Source organism: Gorilla gorilla, chromosome 10, assembly GCF_029281585.2.
Source record: "Gorilla gorilla gorilla isolate KB3781 chromosome 10, NHGRI_mGorGor1-v2.1_pri, whole genome shotgun sequence".
Taxonomy (NCBI): Eukaryota; Metazoa; Chordata; class Mammalia; order Primates; family Hominidae; genus Gorilla; species Gorilla gorilla.
In genome coordinates, this window is record NC_073234.2 from 125566869 (window position 1) to 125591567 (window position 24699).

Sequence of the window (24699 nt, forward strand, 5' to 3'; positions counted from 1 at the left end):
CCTCTAGAAGTCACTTCAGTAAGAGGGGGAGGGACTTGCAATAATGGTGGAAGATGCAACAATGGCCTCCCTCTCTTTGTCTGCACCTCTGTGATCAGAAGCAGCACTCAGGGCATAGATCCCCAGTATTGGAGGACTAGGTCTTTTCTGTTCACACTTGCTCCAGCAAGCTGTGTGCATGCTGCACCAGGAACATGTGTTTGGGGCTGGAGGTGGGGGATGGGACCTGCTATTGTGCTAAGGGCTGAAATTGATTGAAATTAGCCTCACTTTACTGTCCAAGCTTTCCACTGGATGTTGCAAGCACTCAGTATTCCAACAATTACACTGGTAGAATCTGTGTGATGTAATTATTTTGGAACAGCAGAGAAACTGTTCACTAGGTGAGGAGACAGATTTTGGGTGCTTCCTACTCCACCACCTTCTCAGAATCTCGCCTCCTCAAACGGTTTCGAAACTTTTTTTTGTAAAATTTATGCCTACCTATTGTATTAGTCAGGGTTATCCTAATCAACCATATATCCTATTGGTTAGTCAGAACTAATAGGATATAGGTATATATAAAAGGGAATTTATTACGGAGAATTGGCTCACACAATTACAAGGCAAAATCTCATGATAGACCATCTGCAAGCTGGAGAAAGAGAAAATCCAGTAGCGGCTCAGTCCAAGGCCAAAAGCCTCAAAACCAGGGAAGACGACAGTGCAGCCTTCAGCCTGCAGCCGAAAGGCCTAGAGCCCCAGGAAGCTGTTGGTGTAAGTCCCAAAAGCTGAAAAACCTGGAGTCTGATGTCCAAGGACAGGAGGAGAGGAAGCATCCAACATGGGAGGAAGAAAGAGAGCCAGTAGACTCAGCGAGCAAAGCTATCCCACCTTCCTCCCCCTGCCTTGTTCTAGCAGCACTGGAAGCTGATTGGATGGTACCCACCACATTGAGAGTGGGTCTTTGTCTTCCAGTCCACTGACTCAAATGTCAGTCTCCTCTGGCAATACCCTCACAGACACACCCAGAAAAAATGCTTTACCAGCCACCTAGGCATCCCTCAATCCAGTCAAGTTGACACCTAATAGTAACCATCACACATATTTACTTTCATTTTTGCTTTTATAAATGAGGGCTTTTCTTTCCTTATGTCTTCCGACTGATTTTGTCTATGAAAACTATTGATTTGGTTTCTGTAGTTTTTCTATTCTTTTGATCTTTTGGAAGCATAATTATATAAACATGCAAATTCCAATTTTTCCTTTCAAATTTTTATGCTTCTAATTGCTTTCTCATGTCTATTAGCTAATACTTTCAATACAGTAATTAAACTATAGTAAAGGTAGTGGGCATTTTTTTCTTGTTCCTGAGTTTAGTGGGAAATACCCTCATATTTCTCTATTAAATAAGATCCTGGTTTGGGGATGAAGTTTATATTTATTTTATCATGTTATTTATTTTATTATTGAAGTATACTATCAATTCTTATAGAGTTTGGTGTTCTATCATTCCTTCTTCACCACTTTTTTTTTTTTTTGAGATGGAGTCTCACTCTGTCACCCAGGCTGGAGGGCAGTGGTACAATCTCGGCTCACTGCAGCCTCTGCCTCCCAGGTTCAAGGAATTCTCCTGCCTCAGCCTCTCGAGTATCTGGGACCACAGGTACACGCCACCATGCCTGGCTTGGTGTATTTTTTTGTATTTTTAGTAGAAACAGGGTTTTACCATGTTGACCAGGCTGCTCTTGAACTCCTGACCTCAGGTAATCCACCCACCTTGGCCTCCCAAAGTGCTGGTATTACAGGTGTGAGCCACCACGCCTGACCCACTTTTTTTTTTTCTTTGAGACAGGGTCTCTGTCACCCAGGCTGGAGTGTAGTGGCATGATCATAGCTCACTGCAGCCTCAACCTCTTAAGCTGAAGTGAGCCTCCTATCTCAGCCTGCCAAGTAGCTGGGACCACAGGTGTGCATCACAACACTCAGCTATTTTTTTTTTTATTATTTATTTTTTTGTAGAGTCAGGATCTCACTGTGTTGCCTAGGCTAGTCTTGAACTCCTGGGCTCAAGTGATCCTCCCACCTTGGCCTCCCAAAGTGCTGGGATTACAGACGTGAGCCACTGCACCCAGCCTCCTTCATTTTTTAAGCTAGAATAGTTCTATGGAGTAAAAACATTGCTTCATGATCACCTGTCTTTTCATTTTCTTAAAAAAAGGACAATAGAATTTTTTTAAGGATTTGTGCTAGAGATTTCGCTCTCCTGTCAAATTTGCTTGAAAAATTATTTGTATCATTACTCTTAAGACAGTTTGGCTAATGTTTTTCTTAAACTAGTACAGCTATGGTTCATTTAAGGAAATCTCCCAAGAGTTACTAGCTAATATAAAATGCTGCTAAGAGTAGCCATTTGCATTTTGTAAACATTTGCCTAATTCTGGTGAGTCAGATGTTTGATTTTGAACCTGCATTTTATTTATTAGAATGGCCCAAATATGATAGATGTTTTAACATTTCATTTTAAAAGTATGGATATTGAATTTAGTAAGATGACCTGTGTTGTAGTTTTGAGAAAAAAGCATTTTTTTCTTCCAATAAAGGGAAACCCACCATGTAAAAATACGGTAGACTTGGTGTTACCTTCTATTGACTTGAACTAGGATGTATTTTCATTAGCATTTGAGTGTTATTTGAGAAGACTTTAATATTTTTCTTTTTTTTTTTTTTTTTTTCCGAGACAGAGTCTTTCTCTGTCACCCAGGCTGGAGCGCAGTGGCGTGATCTTGGCTCACTGCAACCTCCACCTCCTGGGTTCAAGCGATTCTCCTGCCTTAGCCTCCTGAGTAGCTGGGATTACAGGCACACACCACCACACCCAGCTAATTTTTGTATTTCTAGTAGAGATGGGTTTTCACCATGTTGGTCAGGCTCTTCTCGAACTCCTGACCTCATGATCTTCCTGCCTCGGCCTCCCAAAGTACTGAGATTACAGGTTTGAGCCACCATGCCTGGCCTAATATTTTTCTTATTAGCACGTTTTTGTTTCTCTGCTGATATGTCTTACATTTTCAGAGCTTTGTCTTCCAAAGTGTTTGTAGGTTGGTATTTAATATACATTGTATGTTCATATTCAATATAATTGGTGATGATGAGTAGTAGGGCAAGGAGTATTGGTTAAGAGAGGCCAAGCTGATATTGAAAATATAACTTGGTAAAATCTAAAAAATAGATAATTTCACAAGATAATAGAAAGTTGATTGTATATCTTATTATACCTTCATATTTAATGCTCAATCAGGCATCTATCATTTCCCGTAAAAAAGAAGCCAAAGCTGAGGAACTTCAGGAGGCCAAGGAGAAGTTAGCCAGCCTAGAGAGAGAAGCATCAGTAAAGAGAAATCAGACCTGTGAATTTGATGGTACTGAAGTTTTAAAGGGAGATGAGGTAAGCTGAGCCATCTCATGGGACAAGGGTATGAGTATTGTTTTTATGTGAAACTATTAGTGTGTTTGACTTTCTTAGTGTGAATGTTAATATTGGGATGTTAATCTTATTTTATAAAACATATTTAAAACTGAATAGTCTTTTTGCAATAATACTGAGATTATTTTTTTCTTTTTCTTTTTTTTCTTTTTGAGATGGAGTTTCACTCTTGTCACCTAGGCTGGGGTGCAATGGCGGGATCTCTGCTCACTGCAACCTCCGCCTACCAGGTTCAAGTGATTCTTCTGTCTCAGCCTCCCACATAGCTGGGATTACAGGTGCCTGCCACCATGCCCAGCTAATTTTTGTATTTTTAGTAGAGACAGAGTTTTACCATGTTGGCCAGGCTGCTCTTGAACTCCCGACCTTGGGTGATCTGCCTGCCTTGGCCTCCCAAAGTGCTGGGATTACAGGCGTGAGCTACCACGCCCGGCCATACTGAGAATTTCTTGATGTAAAATGGCAGATATGTTAATGATTTTACGAGATATTATGTTCCAAATTTTCTTTTTTTTTTCTTTTTTTTTTTTTTTTTTGAGACGGAGTCTTGCTCCATCACCCAGGCAGAGTGCAGTGGCGCGATCTTGGCTCCCTGCAAGCTCCGCCTTCTGGGTTCAAGTGATTCTTCTACCTCAACCTCCTGAGTAGCTGGGATTACAGGTGGACGTCACCAGGCCTGGCTAATTTTTGTATTTTTAGTAGAGATGGGGTTTCACCAGGTTGGTCAGGCTGGTCTCAAACTCCTCACCTCATGATCTGCCCGCCTCGGCCTCCCAGAGTGCTGGGATTACAGGTGTGAGCCACTGCACCCGGCCCCAAATTTTCACTTCTTAATTAAGTGAATTTATATTGGATTTAATTATTTATAAATATTAAATTATAAAAGTGAAAAACGTTAGTAGCAAACAGATAATACAAAAATCTATATTTGTTGGTAAATGCATTTCCATAAAGGGCTAAGAAAATATCATTAAGTTATTTTGTCAGTAATGTATACTTGTCTGGTGGGACTGACATGATTAAAATGACCTCATCATAGAAGCTTACAACTTTAAAAAAAATAATTGTGTCTCACATTGCTATATACTTTAAATTTTGAACAATGCTTTAACAGCTTTTGTTTCATTTATCCTTCTGTCAGACTCATAAGATTAGTGGGACAAATAATATTTTTTATAGATGGCTAAACTCAAGCACCAAAAATATAATTTTCCATCCTCTTTTCATAAAATTAGCCCAGGAATGAATGAATAAATGAAGTCAGATATCTTAGTTTAGTGCTTTTTTAGCAAAATAAAGCAATAGGTCATATTTTAATTCGTAAACATTGCTTGGACTTTACCAATTTTTACAGGCTTTTAAATTTTGTATTAGCTACTAGATCTCAGCAAAAGCTATCGTGGAAAGCTACTCTTGTCCAAACCTCATTTTTGGCTTTGAAAAGTTATTGAATCCATACTGTTACAAATTGGCAGTGAACCTTCACTGTGCCAAACAAATGAATTGCTCCCATAGTACCACTTTTCTCTGTGGTACTTCAGGTTGTACCCTCCCAATGTGCCTTTTAGCTTGCTGGGGAAGTAGTAGATTCAGGAAGTCAACATGTGATTGAAAAATTCCCTTGGCTTTTAACATCCACTTCCAAATTGGTTTAAGACATGGGAGTGTTTTAAATGATATCTGGAAGTCAACAGTGTATGCTTCATGACATCTTTGCTGTCTGGAGAAAAAAATAAAAGATCAATTATGCAGCAGTTTCGCTTTACAAGAGACTATGCCACCTCCTAGCATTTTTATCTTTTCTTAAGAAAATGCTGCCTAATCACAGGAAATACTAATTGTTATGGCCGTATTTGGCATAAATAGTACTTACAATTCAGTGTTAGATGTTCCCTCTATGCAAATGTGAGGGAAAAAACCTAGTGCCAGGTTATTAGCCTTTATTTTTGAGAAATCATGGTGAATAGGAGACGGATCCAATGACAGGGAAAAAAAAAAGCAGTCTTTTTTTTTAAGGGGAAAAAGATGTCATCATTTGGAAATGATAACTTAATTTTTGAACAATGTCTGGTCGGAAAAGAACAAATCAAGTAAGGTATTTGGCAGTTACCTAAAAGAACAGAAGGTATCGGGAAACATTAAGCATAATTTTATAAAGAACAAATCTTGGTATACCAATTTTATTTTCTACTATGATAAAGTGATAGGCCATATGGACAAAAGAGAAGAAGTTTCTTATATTTAAAATTATATAATACAGCTGGAGGTATAATTCACTGAGGTGCCTGATTTAGTATCACATGGTTCACTGAGGTTTCTGGTTTGATATCACATAGTAATCTCCAAAAAATCATGTCCTTTGCCACCCATCTGTTAAACAGTTGGTGAGAAGGTATTGATAATTACTGGCATGGTGTTGGGAAAGAACACTATGCCAGGAATCACATGCAAAATGAGGAAAGGGGGACTAACATTTATTGAGCACTTTTTATACAAAGCTCTGTTCCAGGTACTTTGCAAACAGATGCTTTTTTACTTCTTGTAAAAGGTGTTGTTACCAGTTCCCTTTCACAGTTGAGTGATGCTCGAGGAGATTGCAGTTTCACACAGCTAGTAAGTGGCCAAGCTAAGATCCAGGACCTCTCTAAGATCTGTTGACCTTGAAGAAATTACTTGACCTCCCTGAGGCTTCTCTGTCTGTAAAATGGGGCTGATTGCTCTTTATTATCTCTAGGAAAGGCACATGAAATAATAGGTGCTAAAGCTCCTGAGAAACTCAAAGGCTCAGTCAACATATAACACCTGGCATCTGAAAGTAATCATTTGCATGGGTGGTATGTTAACTATGTGTGTCAGAGGCAGCATGGTGGAGTGGTTAAGAGTGGCTCTAGAACTTGGTTGTTTGAGTGCAAATCCTGGTTTTGCCGTTTACCAGCTGGATGACCTTGGACGAGTTCCTTACCCTCTTTATACTCAGCTGTAAAATGTGAATGTTTGTAGTACGTAACTCCTAGAATTATTTTGAGGATTAATTGAACATGCTTAGAACAGCACTAGGCACATAGTAAATGCTGTGTGTTAGTTCTTAGTATTTGTATATTTTTGTCAATCACTTGGATGAAGAATTTGAAAGCTAGAAATATAGTTTACAGCTTAAAAGTTGAAACTAGTATTTCCCAGACTGGGAGCAATTTAGTGGAAATAAATATGAAATAGTTTCTGTTTAGGAATAAATAATTTACACAAATTTAAAATGGAATAAGAGCATTAATGAGAATAATTTTAGCTGCCATTCTCCGAGCAGTTACTGCATGCTCAGTCTTGAGCACTAAAAAATATAGCTTTAGTAATGGTTATACAACAGCAACGTGAATGTACTTAAAGCCACAGAACTGTATACTTAAAAATGGTTAAAGTGGTAAATTTTATGTTATCTCACAATATACCCTAATTCATCCTCTCAGAAAGCCTCTGAAGTAAATATTACCTCCATTTTGTAACTTAAGAAACAGAGAAATTGAAATAATTTGCCCAAAGTTACACAGTTAGCATGTAAGAGACTATTGCCATCCTAATGGCAATATTTTATTGCCATCAAATATGATTCCTAAAATTTACCCATTCCTATAGTGCCTTGGAGATGGCACTATTAGAATGGGTAAATTTTAGGAATCATATTTGACTCTAAAGAGGACTACACTGTGAACAATCATTAATTGGAAGTGTATATTTGCCAGAAATTATATGACAGCCATTTGTTTGGATGTAAAACTTTATTCCTTGATTGTCAATATGTAGTTATTTGATTGATCTTATCTTGGAAAAATTTAGGAACATAATGTTAATATGCATAAATGTAACAAGTTCTAGACATATACAGTGATTTATATTCTTTAGTCATTTTCTTTTTAGAGGTCCATTAGCAGTTTTTAGTTTGGTGGTGAAGTATACATTTTGATGCTTCCTACTGCCATTAAAGTTAATATTCCAGATGTTACATACTGTCTAAGAGTTTTAGCTCTTCTGATTGCAGATGCTACAGACATTTTTTCTTTACTAGGCCTTTGTATTGGTATTTCATTGGTTTTCCTTATTAGTAAAAGATGAAGTTTCTGGAAGTACTTCCCCCCCATTGTACTTTATCATTTTAACATTTTATTTTCATAAAGTAAGGCAGTACACAGGAATAAGCACAGGCATGTATTTTTCTCTTATTCTGCCAGAGTTCTGACATAAGTAGGAATTGCTTGAACAGTTGAAATGATCTTCTCAGTGATAAAAGATACATTTTCCTACCCATCCAGTCAATCTTGATTTCTTTCCCTTCATACCAGTATTTGAAAGATGATAGAAACTACACTCTATTAAATGACTACATTTAGTTTAGAGATTACACCCTGCTAACATAACTGAAAATAAATAGTAATGAATATTTTACTGTTTTTATATCTCAAAGGTTTTTATATTGAATTTTAAGTATATCTTAATATAAATCTGGTTGAATTGATAGTCTCAAAATATTTTGATTGCTGTCATCTCTGAGGAAATGTACACACAAAAAATGCCATGGAGATTTGCCCTTTATCCTGATTTGTTTATTATTATCAATACTTTAGATAAATAATAATTTTTTTAGTTAGGCAATTACAATGTGCCATATATCATACTAGGCTTCTTATATACATTATTCTCATTTTTGTCATTGTACAACTCTGTAAGTACAATTTTTTTTCATTTAGGTTTCTTTTTTTTTTTTTCCAGAGACAGGATCTCACTCTGTCACCCAGGCTGGAGTGCAGTGGTGTGATCATGGCTCACTGCAGCCTGAAACTCCTAGGCTCAAGTCATCCTCCTACCTCAGCCTCCTGAGAAGCTCGGACTACAGGCACGAGCCACCATGCCCAGCTAATTTTCTTTTTTTGTTTTGTTTTGTAGAGATGTGGTCTCACTATGTTTCCCAGGCTGGTCTTAAACTCCTGGCCTCAAGCAGTCCTCCCACTTCGGCCTCCTGAAGTGTTAGGATTACAGGCGTGAGCCTGCGCCTGGCTGTAATTACTATTCCCAGTTTTTACAGATAAAGGATCTGAGACATGCAGAGGGTTTAAGCTGACTTGCCTGACACCCCATTGCTAGTAAGTAGTAGAACCAGGAGTTGGATTTAGCAGTCTGGCTGTAGAGTCATCAATAGTTTGCACATGACAGAAAGCTGGAAGAAATAGTCAACCTGAAACACATGATGGAATTATAATTCAGAATCATCTTGGTAGATAGGGGCACTGTGCTTAAACAAAATGCCATTAATGGGATTATAATAAATATAATGTGGTAGAATTCAAGTTTTGTTTGCCAATTCAACACATCATCTGTTACTAACGCAGCTTTAAAAAAATGCATAAACGATTATACTACATTAATTTTTTTAAAAAGTATCCTGTTTATGGTCTGATTATGCCTGGAGTATTATTTTATATTTTTGACTTCATGTTTTAAGAGACAATCATGCCAGAGTCCCACATGAGGGTGACTAAAATGGACAAAAAGTCTGGAAACTTTCATATCAATAATTGATTATGTATTAACTGAAACAAAAGACTAGAGAAAGACACAGTGGGAATTGATTATGTATTAACTGAGGAATAAAAGACTGAAGAAAGACATAATAAATAGTTAAAGGATTATGGAAAAGATGGTGTTCAGAAAAAAATTAACATGCAGGCCTGAGACTGCTGTCCCTAGAAAGGTCTGCTTGCAAAGTTGGCCCTTGGCTGGCATCTGGGGGAACTTGGTTCTTGGATGGATTCCTGCCATTCACTGATAAGAATGGCTCACCTTGCGTAAAGTATATGAAGAGTGTGCTTTATGTCGAGCTCCTGCTTGCTTGCCTCTTTCTTTCTCTTTCTTTCTTTTCCTTCCTTCCTTCCTTCCTCTCTCTCTCTCTTTCTTTCTTCTTTCTGGAATTTTGGTACAGGCTAGGCAGAATGTGCCTAGATGATCAGCTCCTAGTAAAAACCTTGAGAACTAAGTCTCTAATGAGCCTCCCTGATCATTTCATGCATGTTGTTATAACTCATCACTGGAGGAATTAATTATGCCCTCTGTGACTGCAGTGGGAGACAACTTTTAGAAGTTTGCACCTGGTTTCCTCCAAATTTCACCCCATGTGCCTTTTCCCTCTGCGATTTTGCTTGGTATTCAGTGTAATAAATCATAGCTAAGAGTATGACTGTATACTTTGAGTTCTCCCAGTGAATCACTGAATCTAGAGATGGTCTTGGGGACCCCTGACACAGATGGATTAGTGTTATTTTTTTGTTTATGAGAAAGCCAAATTAGGACCAATGAATGGTGATTAGAATGAAATATTTGATTGACTTCAGAGAAAAATGTCTACCACTTGAGCTTTCTTCAGTAATGGAGCAGCCTGACAGTCTCACTCTGTCACTCAGGCTGGAGTGCACTGACATGATCTCAGCCCACTGCAACCTCCGCCTCCCGGGTTCAAGCGATTCTCATGCCTCAGCCTCCCAAGTGGCTGGGATTGCAGGTACCCACCACCATGCCCAACTAATTTTTGTATTTTTAGTACAGACGGAGTTTCACCATGTTAGCCAGGCTGGGCTTGAATTCCTGACCTCAAGTGATCCGCCCGCCTCGGCTTCCCAAAGTGCTGGGATCACAGGCTTGAGCCACCTCACCCAGCCCAGATAAGGGACATTTTTGAAGTAATGTGTGCACTAAGTAGAAGAACATTGGATCTGTATTTTGGGTTGGGTTTTTTAATCTTTATTTATTTTATTTATTTATTTTTTGAGATGTAGTCTTGCTCTGTTGCCCAGGCTGGAGTGCAGTGGTGCGATCTTGGCTCACTGCAAGCTCTGCCTCCCGGGTTCACGCCATTCTCCCGCCTCAGCCTCCCGAGTAGCTGGGACTACAGGTGCCCGCCACCATGCCCGGCTAATTTTTTTGTATTTTTAGTAGAGACGGGGTTTCACCATGTTAGCCAGGATGGTCTCAATCTCCTGACCTCATGATCCGCCCGCCTCAGCCTCCCAAAGTGCTGGGATTACAGGCGTGAGCCACCGTGCCTGGCCAGGTTTTTTAATCTTAAAAAATCTGATTATGCCAGGCATTGTGGTTCGTGCTTGTATTATTTTTTAAATACCTGGTGAGAAACTTAAATTTGCCATTTAATCTGGTAGCCTTCAGCTACCTCTTTTGGCATGATTTTTGCTGTTTCATAGGCAGCAATCTCAGCTTGAAGACTTTCTCTCATTTACTGGAAGGACGAAGAATAGAACATGTGCCTCTTGTAAGTAGTGCCAGTAGATAGTGATTTTACCATCTTAGTCACCTTGATCTCTCTGATTCTCTGCTTTCAAAATTTGAAAGCGCAAACAAAAAATCAGTCCCATTGATATGCAGTACTAGTACCCTTCCCAGAGTGGTCATTCAGATGAATGCATGCCTTTGGGATCTGAATTTTTTTTATAGCAATAAATGAACCTCCAGTTAAGGTTCCACTGGAACTCATGCAATGAAAGGTCATCCTTGGTTTATGGTGTATGGGTGTATTATAGTCCATTGTGTTTTCTCCCCTGACCATCACAAGAAGCTCAGCTGTTTTGTAGTTATAGCTACTTTTAAAATATGCTTGGTCAAATAATATTTATAAGCAGCTTTAGAAAGGGCCAGCCAATTCATTCTACAGCTACTGACAAATCTTAGAGCTAAATTGGAAAGATTATGAAATCTTCTTTAAATACTTCAAAGAGAAGTACAATGAAGATAAGGGAATCCTGGCAAGATGTGCTGCAGCTGTCAGGTCCTGAAAAATTAGGAATCAAATTTTGACACTTGTAATTGAATCATCCACCCTTCTAAGTGAGCCCAGGCAAACCTGTGATATTTTTAGAACCTTTCAAATCACATTGTACTCTTTAGAGTTCATAGCAGGACCTGAGGCCCCTAAAATTTCCCGAGAGAAAGAACAAAACAGAATCAAATAAATTTGGCTCAGTTCACTGTAATAGAAGTGTAGTGTATTATGCATACAGTCTAGGTAATGCCACAATTTTAACCCCAAATTTTAAAAGTTTTCATGGATTTTTTTTTTTTTTCTGGAGAATTAACTGCTTGGACAGCAGTGGAAGCACCCGTTAGAGATAGTAACAGCTGTGTGGTGGTGATTTGATTTATAATAGAAGCACAGAGACCTTGGATGGTGTGATTAACTGTGTTCCACAGATGGATGTTCCTGTGTCACAAATTTCATTTAATACAGATTTCTACCCGCATATATCATATTGATTATTACAGACTCTCTTAAAAGACTGAGCAGTTAACTAGCCACTACCATATGTAGATAATTACATTGCTTATGCTTGACTTGGTGAGATTTTCTAATTTACAGTTGAAAATGTGCCACTAACAGGTTAGAAAAGGTTAGAATAGTATTTGTATGTGTATTTATGTGGGACTAGTTATGATGCGTGATTTTAAAAGACTGTCATTTTAGCAAATAACAAAGGCTGCTTTGAACATTTTCTCTTGCCTTAAAACAAAGAGCAACTCTGAGACCAGACTTCAGGGAATCCAAATAATTTATTGGAGCGTGACATGATGGCCTTTTCAGGTTTTCTTCAAGTCTGAAGTTCTGTCTAGAGCACAAGACACTGACAAATGAGCAGAAAGACTGTGGGCTTTGTGTATATTCATGCCACTCCTAAAGAGTTGGTTCTATCTCATCTCATGCCTAACTCCCTTGGGCCAGTTCCTGTAGTTGTCTATGCTTATACATCGTTTGATGAAATAACTGACAAAGATGTGATTTAATTAAGAAATGGAAAATAGCATGGATGTTGGACTAGCAGGATTTGAAGACAAAAGTGTTCATTCTAGTTATTTTTTCTAACTTACTGAACTTTGGTAAGTAGTATTAATTTCTCTGTAGGTTTCCTAGTGCTTTTTTATTTTAAAAAATGGTTCTGCCCAGACGCGGTGGCTCACGCCTGTAATCCCAGCACTTTGGGAGGCCGAGGCAGGAGGATCACCTGAGGTCAGGCGTTCTAGACCAGCCTGGCCAACGTGATGAAACCCTGTCTCCACTAAAAATAGAAAAATTAGGCCGGGCACGGTGGCTCACGCCTGTAATCCCAGCACTTTGGGAGGCTGAGGCGGGTAGATCATGAGGTCAGGAGATCGAGACCATCCTGGCTAACACAGTGAAACCCCCTCTCTACTAAAAATACAAAAAAATTAGCCAGGCATGGTGGCGGATGCCTATAGTCCCAGCTACTCAGGAGGCTGAGGCAGGAGAATGGCGTGAACCCGGGAGGCGGGGCTTGCAGTGAGCCAAGATCACACCACTGCACTCCAGCCTGGGCAACAGAGCAAGACACCGTCTCAAAAAAAAAAAAAAAAAAAAATTAGCCGGGTGTGGTGGTGTGCCTGTAATCCCAGCTACTTAGGAGGCTGAGGCCAGAGAATTGCTTGAACCTGGGAGGCGGAGGTTGCAGTGACCCGAGATTGCACCATTGCATTCCAGCCTGGGAGACAAGAGCAAGACTCCGTCTCAGAAAAAAAAAAAAAAAAAAAAAAATGGCTTTGTGTTTCTTAAACAATGTAAAGTGCTTATTATATGATAGTCTTGTCAAGTCTTCACAGCTAATTACTTTGAAAATCATTTTCATGCCAGATATTGAGGGAGAAAATTTGCAGCAGGAGCAGTAATTCTTGTTTCACATAAATATCTAGAATGATGCCTGGAATCCAATAATTCTTTTGAGTTCCTGATAAGCGAAAAGCATTTATAAATGGTTACATTCTTAGAGAAATAAACTGCCTATCCATTACAAAAGCTAGCCCAGATTCTGATCATTACTCTTAAAGGTTGTAAAACATACTAAATACACAAAAGGAAAAAGAACATCTGTCAATTTCCATTTTGATCACAAGGGAGCCGAGTCTTTAAAATTTGTCCTGAAGCCAGAAGCTAGCACTATAAAGCATTAGTCCATTACAAATTACAAAACCCAAATGCACGCAGAGATAAAGATTAGAGTTTCACACAACTGAGTACTCTCTCAGCACCTGCTAGCATAAACCGTAAAGTATTAATCTTATTTGATCTCAGCATCTAAAATGATAGCTGCTCTTTCATAGAAGACTAATTTAGATTACAAATGTATATGGGTACAAACGATTAGTAATAGCTGCTATAATGGGCTTTCCTGCCCAGTAGCAAGCTTTGTAGTTCACTTTACTGACAAATTCATTTGGTTTACCTGTTATGATACACTATGGGAAGCTTTTTCCTTAATGTTCTACGGATTTGTTGCTTACCTCCTATGCCTTTAAAAATTATTTTTTTCCTTTATAGCTAAAGGTGACTGGCTGAGAGTTCTTTATAATATCTTGCCCAGCTACTGCAAAGGCTGAGTGGATTAATATTTTGGCACACTCACAATATTTGTGGCACGTGCATGTACCAGAGCATACCCCATTTAGGAAGGTCTGCTCTGGAGCAGTGCTACTCAAAGTGTGGTCTGAAGACTAGTTTCAGTCCAGAGACTGTTAGTTTCTTCTAATCTGCAGCCATATAAATTGAGAGGAAACATTTAGAAACCCTTATAGTCATTTGATCTCGGTATTTTCGTTATTTTACAAAAGTATCTGATGCACATATGTTTAGAAATTTTTTAAAAAACTCGTCCTTTAACAGATAGTTTGAAAAGTCCTGCTACTTGTAAAAGTGGAGTTGGTGAGCCATAGAATATGTACAGTGTCTGCTTCAGTAGACAAGCCAAGTTGTTTTCCAGACCATTGCTCTAAATTATATCTCTCCCTCTCTACTTCCTCCACATCATCACCAACACTTGGTATTGAAAGATTTTTTATTTTTGCCAATTGGGTAGGTGTGAAAATGGTATCTCATTGTTTTATTTATTTATTTATTTATTTTTAGATAGAGTCTGTCTCTGTTGCCCAGTATCTTCTCCAGCATTGAGAAATTTGGCTCCCTTTTTCTATATTGCATTTATTTATTTGCTCAATCAATAAACTTGCTTGTTTGCTCAATTTAAATAATCTGTCAACTACTCCAGCCTCCTTCTTTACACACCAATCCTGTGTCCCCATCCCACCAACCACATTTTCACCCTCTGTGTCTATGTTTCCACAACTCCTCACTCACCCCTCTGTGTCCTCAGCTGCCAGGCCTGCTAGCCTATGTCTCTGTGTGTTTCCTCAGCCCCTAATCCCATCATTGCATATCCTTGGCCATTCAGCCTGTTGACCTGTACCTCCATTAACTCCCCCTACTACCCTGTGTCCCCAGTCACCAGCCTCCTGGTCCACACTTCTGATACAACTTCCCAAGCCCCCTCATTTCCCAGTATCCTCGACCTCCGGACCCTGTACCGCGCCATGCCTCTATGCAACCTTACTGGCACCTCCATGCAGCTCTCTATTTACTGCCTACCTCTCCAGCTACCATTTTGACCCCTGTAAACCAGGAATGGAAGGGAAAAGGAGGGCAATTTTTACTCTTATTCTCATCTGAGTGTACAGCAGAGTTTACCAGAGGCTTCACAAATGATCAGGCCATTGCTCTGGCAGCTAATGGAATGAGTACTTGTGTTTTATAAGTCTGAAGATTTAGCTTCAATGTGTTCATCAGTTTTGTTTTTTGTATGACATTGAAGATCCAAAAATAACCTAAAATCCAAATGATAATTAAAAGAAACCACCAATGGAAGAAAAAACATTGATAATGTGTTTTCTTTTTTCTAATTAATTCTGGAATAGTAGAGCCCTTAGAATGCTTTGATGGCCACCTATTGCTTAATCGTATGTAACTGTGATTGATCTGAGCCAGACTACTCTTCCATTAGGTATTATATATAATGAATATCAAATAATAACCAATCAGCATATAACACACTCAGTAATTTGTAGGTTTGTTCTTTCATCAAAAACATTTATAGCTTTCAGCTTTTAAAAATAGTTCTGGAGTACAGCAAGATAGAGAAGGGGAAAATTGGCTTCTATATTACAGAGGATAGCAGATGAACAGGGTTGATTTCATTTTGGGCACTTTGCCCAGGACACTTTTAATAGCATGTATAGTTACTCTAGGGATTCTGAATCTGTGGTTATGTCAGGCTTACACATTTATTCTTTAAAAGGAAAATTTGCAAGTTATTAGACTTCAGGTACATTAGTATGACTTAAATTTTTAATTTTTAAAGAAGTTTCTGTAACGCAGTCATTGAAAATTTGTGGTGTGAGGGCTGGATTCCTTAATATTAAAACTAATCTAATCATGGATAGAAAAATATTTTAAACTTTCTTCTTCTAAAACACAGTGTGTTCCTCAGTTCTTTCAAAGTTTGTTTTTTTGTTTCGTTTTCTTTTGTTTGAGACAGAATCTCGCTCTGTCGCTCAGGCTGGAGTGCAGTGGCACAATCTCGGCTCACTGCAACCTCTGCTTCCCAGGTTCAAGCGATTCTCATGCCTCAGCCTCCCTAGTAGCTGGGATTACAGGCACACACCACCAGGCCCGGCTAATTTTTTGTATTTTTAGTAGGGATGGAGTTTGACCATACTGGCCAGGCTGGTCTCAAACTCCTGAGCTCACGCAGTCCCCCCACCTCAGCCTCCCAAAGTGCTAGGATTACAGGTATGAGCCACCGCACCTGACCAGCTCTTTCAAAGTTTAAGTCAAATTTTAAAAGATGTCTAAACTAGGAATTGGAAGTTTATTTTAACATGAAGAATTTTTAATCTTAGTATTTTAAAGGAATTTTTGTATACTCAGGAATCAAGTATTTTAGAAAAAAATTAAATTTTAGAGATGGTGTACTTTCTATTTCACTACTTTATAATTTAGAATTATTAACCTTAGAATTTGCTTTCAAAATTGGAAGGAAAAGCCGGGTGCAGTGGCTCATGCCTGTAATCCTAGCACTTTGGGAGGCCAAGGTGGGCGGATCACCTGAGGTCAGGAGTTCAAGACCAGCCTAGCCAACATGGTGAAACCCCATCTCTACTAAAAATACAAAAATTAGCCAGGCATGGTGGCGTGTGCCTGTAATCCCAGCTACCCGGTAGGCCGAGGCAGGAAAATTGCTAGAACCGTGGAGGCAGAGGCTGCAGTGAGCCAAGATCGCGCCACTGTACTCCAGCCTAGGTGACAGAGCGAGACTCTGTCTCAAAGAAAAAAAGAATTGGAAAGAAAAATATCAATGTGGGCTGGGCACAGTTGCTCATGCCTGTAATTCCAGCACTTTGGGAGGCCAAGGTGGGCAGATCACCTGACGTCAGGAGTTCAAGACCAGCCTGGCCAACATGGTGAAACCCTGTCTCTACTAAAAATACAAAAATTAGCCTGGCATGGTAGCAGGCACCTGTAATCCCAGCTACTTGGGAGGCTGAGGCAGGAGATTCGCTTGAACCTGTGAGGTGGAGGTTGCAGTGAGGGGAGATTGTGCGGCTGCACTCCAGCCTTAGAGACAAGAGCAAGACTCCATCTCAAAAAAAAAAAAAAAAAAAAAGAAAGAAAGAAAAATACCAATATGGTAATAGAGCTTGTGTTGAGATAGTGGCTTTGAGTGAACTTTTCCTTTTTTCTGTTTTCCAAAATTTCAACAATATGTTCATTACTTTTATTATTTATAAAATTATTTATTAACTATCCCCCAAAATTAGTTTTAAGAAGCACTGGACATTAAAAAGGCTAAGATTCTTTTTTTTTTTTGAGACGGAGTCTCACTCTGTCGCCCAGGATGGAGTGCAGTGGCGCAATCTCGGCTCACTGCAACCTCCGCCTCCCGGGTTCAAGCAATTCTCCTGCCTCAGCCTCCTGAGTAGCTGGGACTACAGGCACATGCCACTACGCCCGGCTAATTTTTTGTATTTTTAGTAGAGATGGGGTTTCACCATGTTAGCCAGGATGGTCTCAATCTCCTGACCTTGTGATCTGCCTGCCTGGGCCTCCCAAAGTGCTGGGATTACAGGTGTGAGCCACTGTGCTCGGGCTAAAAAGGCTGAGATTCTTAAAGAATTATCTCACATTAGGTAATATGGAAGCTTCCCTTTGTTTTGGAGTGATATGTTTAAATATGGTAGGCCAAGTTCTTACTATAGACATTTTCTTTATAATGTATTTAATAAAAAGATTATTAAAGCAGAGAAAATAATTTTATTTTTTGAGACAAGGTCTTGCTTTGTCACCCAGGCTGGAGTACAGTGGCATGATCATAGCTTACTGCAGCCTTGACCGCCTGTGTTTGAGCGCTCCTCCCACCTCAGCCTCTCAAGTAGCTGGGACCACAGGCACGTGCCACCACACCCTACTAATTTTTTAATTTTTTTTGTAGAGATGGAGTCTCGCCATGTTGCCCCGGCTGGTCTTGAATTCCTGGACTCAAGCAATCCCCTGCCTCGGCCTCCCAAAGTGCTGGGATTATAGGCATGAGCCAACTTGCCCAGCCAAAATTATTTTATATAGTAGAAAAATCTGGAAATTATTAGTACTCTTAATACATAAGAGGAAGTGATTTTTTAAGTATTATGTTCTGTTTCAGAAATATCAGACATTTCTGGCATTTTCTTCTGGCATTTGCTTCTTACATTGAGCAATACTGTACAGTCATACATTGCTTAATGACAAGGATACATTTTGAGAAATGCACTTTTTTAGGCAGTTTTGTTGTTGTGTGAACATCATAGACCTTACACAAACCTTGATGATATAGCCTACTACACAACTAGGCTGTATGCCATAGCCTATTGCTCCTAGGCTACAAACTTGTACAGCATGTTACTATACTAAATACTGTAGGCAACTGTAACAGAGTGGTAGGTATTTGTGTATCTAAACATATCTAAACTTAGAAAAGGTACAGTAAAAGTATGGTATTGTAGGCCAGGTACGGTGGGTGGCTCACGCCTGTAATCCCAGCACTTTGGGAGGCCGAGGTGGGTGGATCACTTGAGGCCAGGAGTTCAAGACCAGCCTGGCCAACATAGTGAAACCCCATCTCTACTAAAAATACAAAAATTAGCCAGGCATGGTGGCAGGTGCCCGTAATCCCAGCTACTCAGGAAGCTGAGGCAGGAGAATCGCTTGAACCTGGGAGGCGGAGGTTGCAGTGAGCCAAGATGATGTCATTGCACTCCAGCCTGGGCAACAGAGTGAGACTCCATCTCAAAAAAAAATATATGATATTGTAATCTTATGAGACTGCCATCCTATATGCAGTCCATCATTGACTGAAGTGTTGTTATACAGCACATGACTATACTTTCATCGAGTCAGTGCTTCAGGACCTTTACACATGCTGTTCTCTCCTCCTAGGATGTTGCTCCTTGCCTCTTCTTCCTTCTTCTAACACATTCCTACTTCTTCAGTCTTGGCTTAAATATACCTTCTTCCAAGAAGCTTGCCATATCCCACCTCCCCTACTTCCCAACCCTTGCCTTCCTATCTTCATCCCTACCCAGGTTAAACTGTTACTTATTTGCAGGGTCTATTCAGTTCTGTGTAATGTTTGCCATCATCTTAAACTTCAGTTCAATATTTGTTTTCCCCACTGTTCCTTAAGCTTGATGAGGGCAGGACCTGCAAGTATCTTGCTCTAAGCAACTCTACGTTGTATCCTGGCCAACATGGTGAAACCCCATCTCTACTAAAAATACAAAAATCAGCCTGGCATGGTCACGCTCACCTGTAATCCCAGCTACTCAGGAGGATGAGGCAGGAGAACCACGCCTGGCTAATTTTTGTATTTTTAGTAGAGATGGGGTTTCACCATGTTGGCCAGGCTGGTTTGGAACTCCTAACCTCAAGTGATCCAACTGTCTTGGCTTCCCAAAGTGTTAGGATTACAGGCGTGAGCCACCACATCCAGCCTTGAATTCCTTTAAATATTATGCTACTTTGTTTGCTCTTCCAAACTCTAGTTGGTATTACTTAATAATGGGGTCTTTCCATTAGAGTTGTAACTTTTTTCCATTATTAGTTATAACTTTGATATGATGGGTAGGTAAATAGATAAATTAGATAGCTATGAGTCTTCACTAACTTGCGATATTCTTAGCTTTTTAACATTTGGGATGGGTACCATCCCAGTGTCTCAGATGCTTGATAGCAATATATAGTCACAGTACATTTCTTAAGTGATAAATAGTAGCTACAAGTGTTGATGGTTCCGGTTGGCTATATTAGTCCCAGTAGTCCAATGGACTGCTACCAAAATAGTACAGTACATGAGATATACCATGGTAAAACCACAACCAGAATTGTGGTCATTAATCTCCTACTTTTTCTTCTTTTCTAGACCTTTTTATTTTTATAAGGTTGTCTTTCTGTTTTCCTAATCCTTATTTGTAAAGTCTAAAATGAATAGCTTTTATATAAGGATTTAGAATATTTAAGGCCAGGCACGGTGACTCATGCCTGTAATCCCAGCACTTTGGGAGGCCAAGGCGGGTGAATCACTTGAGCTGAGGAGTTCAAAACCAGCCTGGGCAACATAGGGAAACCCCATCTTTACAAAAAATGCAAAAATTAGCCAGGCATGGTGCTCTGCACCTGTGGTCCTCCTACTCTGGAGGCTGAGGCAGGAGAATTGCTTGATCCCAGGAGGTTAAGGCTGCAATGAACTGTTATCACACCACTGCACTCCAGCCTGGGCAACAGAGCAAACCCTATCTCGAAATTTTATATATATATATATATATATATATATATATATATATATATATATATATACACACACACACATACACACACACACATATTTTATATGTATACATATATTAAACATATACACACAATATATACATATATAATATTTGTACATATAATGGGTCAAAAAATTAAAAACACAAAATATTTAAACATTCTGGGTGACAGAGTGAGATTTGGTCTCAACCTAATAAATAAATAAAGGAATTCATTTGGTAAGTACTATTTATTATCTGTTATGTATTAGGCACTGTGCCAGACACAGAGGATACAACGTAGAGTTGCTTAGAGCAAGATACTTGCAGGTCCTGCCCTCATCAAGCTTAAGGAATAGTGGGGAAAACAAATACTGAACTGAAGTTTAAAATGATGGCAAACATTACACATAACTGAATAGGCCCTGCAAATAAGTAACAGGAGTTTAACCTGGTTAGGGATGAAGACAGGAAGATGGGGGTTGGGAAGTTTTCTAATAAAACTAAATTATTAAGTTGTTATATAATATATAATTATTATATAAAGTTTTCTAATAAAACGAAATTATTATATACGTGTGACATGTTGGGAAGTAGAGAAGAAAAAATGTAAATATATTGAGTTTATACAGATGTATGATATTTAGCTACTACTTTTCTACTCATTAGATTACATATTGTGTTTTTTTTTACAGTTCAAACGATATGTCAATAAACTTCGAAGCAAGAGTACAGTTTTCAAAAAGAAGCATCAGATAATAGCTGAACTTAAAGCTGAATTTGGTCTTTTGCAGAGGACTGAAGAACTTCTTAAGCAACGTCATGAAAATATTCAACAACAACTGGTAATACAGTATTATCTTGGGCTACTATAAATACAAATGCCAGGAGGTTTATGGGTTACAGCTTTATACTGAAGTCATTGTTTTTACTGGAAAAATCATAAAAGTATTACTTTTCTCTGATTAATTACAGACATGTCATATAAGATGATTCATTTATTTTTAATGTAGCAGTAAGCACTGGCTTTTGTGTGTGTGCTGACTTCGGGGTTATTAATAGAAAAACTTGAATTCCAAGTAGGTTTTTTCTTTTGGTTAGTTAGTTAATATGAGTAAAATTATCATACCAAGAGAGTGACTGTAAAATATTTTTTTATCATGGCCTGCTGGGCAGAAAATTCTAAGCAGCCACTTCCAAGAAGCTTTGGAAAGAAATATCCAGGGAAGTGCTGTGTGGAAGTCTGCCTCCAGGCTTATTCCTTATGTGTTTGTGCCTTGGTTGTCTGAAAAAAGTTAAACCCAAAGTAGTCCCACAGCAAAGTTGTTCTCATTGTGGATGCCAGTTCCTCAGGGTTTTCTTCATTTGGCTTTTTTTTTTCTTTCACAAATGAGGAAACTTTCATCTGGGTGCTGGTTTACCAGCTAGCAATAATCTGGTAGAAGTAAGTGGAATTTCAACCAGTTGTGTTTCCTTTTAACTGGCAATATGAACTGTCTCATGCTGATGAATATTATTTGCTTTTAGGGAACTTAAGACTGAAAATTTACTGTGAATCAACATGGATTCTAACAGCACTACCTTTAAAACTGATAGTAGTAACTGCATTATTGTTTACTTCAAAATATCTTTTAATTTCTATTGTGATTTCTTTGACCTTTTGGTCATGGCTTAAAATCAAATATTTGGGGGATTTTTCTAGTTACCTTTCTATTATGAATTTCCAGGTTATTTCCATTGTGACCAGAGAGCACACTCTGATTTCAGTCCTGTGAAATTTGTAGTCTTGCATTATGGCCCAGCGTATGGTCTGTTTTGGTAATTGTTTCATGTGCAGTGAAGAGAATGTATATTCTGCAGTTGTTGGGAATAGTATTCTAAGTATGTCAATTCAGTCAGTATGTTAGCCATGATATTCACATCTTCCATATCCCTGTTCATTTTTTGTCTGCCTGTTCCATCAGTTACTGAGAGAAGTGTGTTAAAAATCTCTAACTATAATTATTGCTTTGTTGCTTTTTTTAGTTCCATCAGTTTTTGCTTCATATTTTTTTCTTAAGTTGGGTCCCTAGAAGCAGAGCTCGAGAAGGGAATTCTTTGTGCTAGTGATTTATTGAGGGAGTACCTTCAGAAGGAGGGGAGTGAGGGAAACAGATGAGGCAGCAGAAAAAAGCCAAGCAAGAAAAGGACATGGTCTCAACTGGAGTTGGCTTCATTCTGATCCCATGATCAACTTTGGAACAAATTGCACTGGAGTTGATTCCACCTTGATGCAAGGGGGCTGGCCTTTCATACCCCATGGCAGTCAGTCATTTGGCTGTGGTCAAGTGTAACCTCTTAGGTGAGACACCTCCCATTTTGCTGAGGGCACTCTCTGGAGAAAGGGGTAACTATGAGCTATTTAGCAGTCAATATTCATAACAGTTTGCAAATGAGGTCTGAGTGGGGCACCAGCAACATCTACTACAGTTCACCCCTTGCACTAGTAGGATCTACTTGTTTGTCACATTAAATTTACTCCACCCAGCTGTAGCTTCTATAGGATTCTAGTTGGTCGCAATTTCTAGGAAAACTTATAGGAGAAAGATTAGTGGGACAAATGGAAACTCTCATTGCTACATTTGGTTCCAAGGACATAACTGATATTCAACATCTCCTTCCTTTACTATCCATTCTAGAGTTCCCTCACCTCAGCTAGCACCTCCTCTGGTTTAGATGACTTACTTGGTGGGATGACCCAGTTCCTCATCCTTGAGAAGTGTGAGACTCTAGTAATCATGCCCTTACCAGGCCATGGCTGCTATGCTTCCCCATTTACAGTTAAAACTGGGCATGGGAGTACCAAGATATGCCCTGATGGATCATCTGAGTCCTAAATATATTTCTTTCTGTCCCTGTTATATAGCAGCATCTATATAGCCTTATGATACCCTGCTTTCTTTGCCTGCTGATCTGTTGACATGAGAAGCTCAAGTGACCAGATGGTAGTCAGAACATTAAGTGTCAAGGGCCTCTTAATGTGCCTTCTGATGGAAGCATGCCATCAGAATATCTCTGGCAACCAGAATATCTATACCCACAGAGCCTACAGTTGTCTGGAAGGGAAGCATAATTCCCTAAAGTGGATCATTGGGGATCATGGTTCGTGGTGACACCTATACTTTCATCTCATGGTTCTGAGACCTATGCTTTCTATTGGGAACATAGCACCATATCATGGGCATCAGTTTAAGGTGTATACCCCATCCTAAAGGTAGAACTCATTTTCATAGGCCATCCAGTTCCAACTGGGGCCTTACGTTTAAGACACTGTTCCACTATTCTGTCAGGCCATCAGCTTTCCAGATAGTGTAGTATGTGGTAAAATTACTGAATTATATGGTCATACGAATGCTATCATACTTCCTTTGCTGTAAAGTGTGTCCCTTGGTTTGAGGTGATATTATGTGAGATTCCACATCAGTAGACTGAATGCTCCTAGCCCTTGGATAGTAGTGCTGGCTGAAGTACAATGGGCAAGAAAGGCAAACCTATACCCAGAATATGGATCAGTCCCATTAAGGATGAAATGTCACCTTTTTCAGGGCAGAAAGGGTCCGATGTTATTAAATTGCCACAAAATAGGGGGTTGGTTTCCTCAAGGGATGATTCCTTACCCAGAGCTCAGGAATGGTCTCTGTTGCTGGCAGGTCAGACGTTTGATATTGGCAGTAGCTAGATGAGCATTGATGAGAGACAGCCCATGCTATTTGGCTCATACATAACTTCCATCTCTACCAACAAAGCCGTTGTGTTTGTGAGTCCATTGTTTAAGCACTGTGTGGGCCAATGTCAGAGGCTGGCTGACATCTGCTGGCCGAATCATCCTTTCCACTTGGTTGTTCAGTGCGTCTTCTGCAGTGGACATTTTCCGGTTTCCATGTAATGAAAAGATCATTATACTTAGTGTCTATTCCCATAGGTTCAAATACATGCCTCTTTCCTAGACCTCCTTGTCCTTGCTGTCTTGCATCTTCCAGGGCCTTGACCAACAAGCTGAGCCATTTGCCACTGCCCAGAGGATACAGGATAATCTGGGGATTCAAGGTTCTCAAGTGGGTCTATCCAGATACCCCCATCCCAGACTCAGCACCCTTTTTCTTCTCTGTCAGGGCCCTGACTTTGGCATAGAATATTTGCCTAGACTAAGAATTCAACTTTCTCTGGAGTTTTGCCAGTCTTAAAATTAAGTCCTGTGCCTGGTTTTCAGCTCCCTCTGCACTTTAGCCAGGGGAAATGAGAGTTTCTTTAAAGCCCTTAAGGAGGTTCTCTAACTTGATCACTTTGCTTTAAATTACAAATTAGGCCAGGCATGGTGGCTCACGCCTGTAATCCCAGCACTTTGGGAGGCCGAGGCGGGTGGATCACGAGGTCAGGAGATCGAGACCATCTTGGCTAACACGGTGAAACCCTGTCTTTACTAAAAATGCAAAAAATTAGCCGGGCGTGGTGGCAGGCACCTGTAGTCC

The 24699-nt window shown here is 39.5% G+C and overlaps 1 protein-coding gene across 4 annotated transcripts in view; it reads left to right on the forward strand.

The window, feature by feature from the left end:
- Positions 1–24699, forward strand: part of IFT81 (intraflagellar transport 81) — a 97258-nt gene that overhangs the window by 34964 nt on the left and 37595 nt on the right. For 3 of the 4 annotated variants that reach the window (XM_004053880.3, XM_004053881.5, XM_055359022.1), the window contains 2 exons: positions 3281–3427; positions 20887–21036. In XM_004053880.3, coding sequence (XP_004053928.2) covers positions 3281–3427; positions 20887–21036 — 297 coding nt within the window. Of the gene's footprint in view, positions 1–3280; positions 3428–8227; positions 9685–20886; positions 21037–24699 lie in introns of those variants that run through there. The other variant, XM_055359021.2, reaches the window with a different exon arrangement.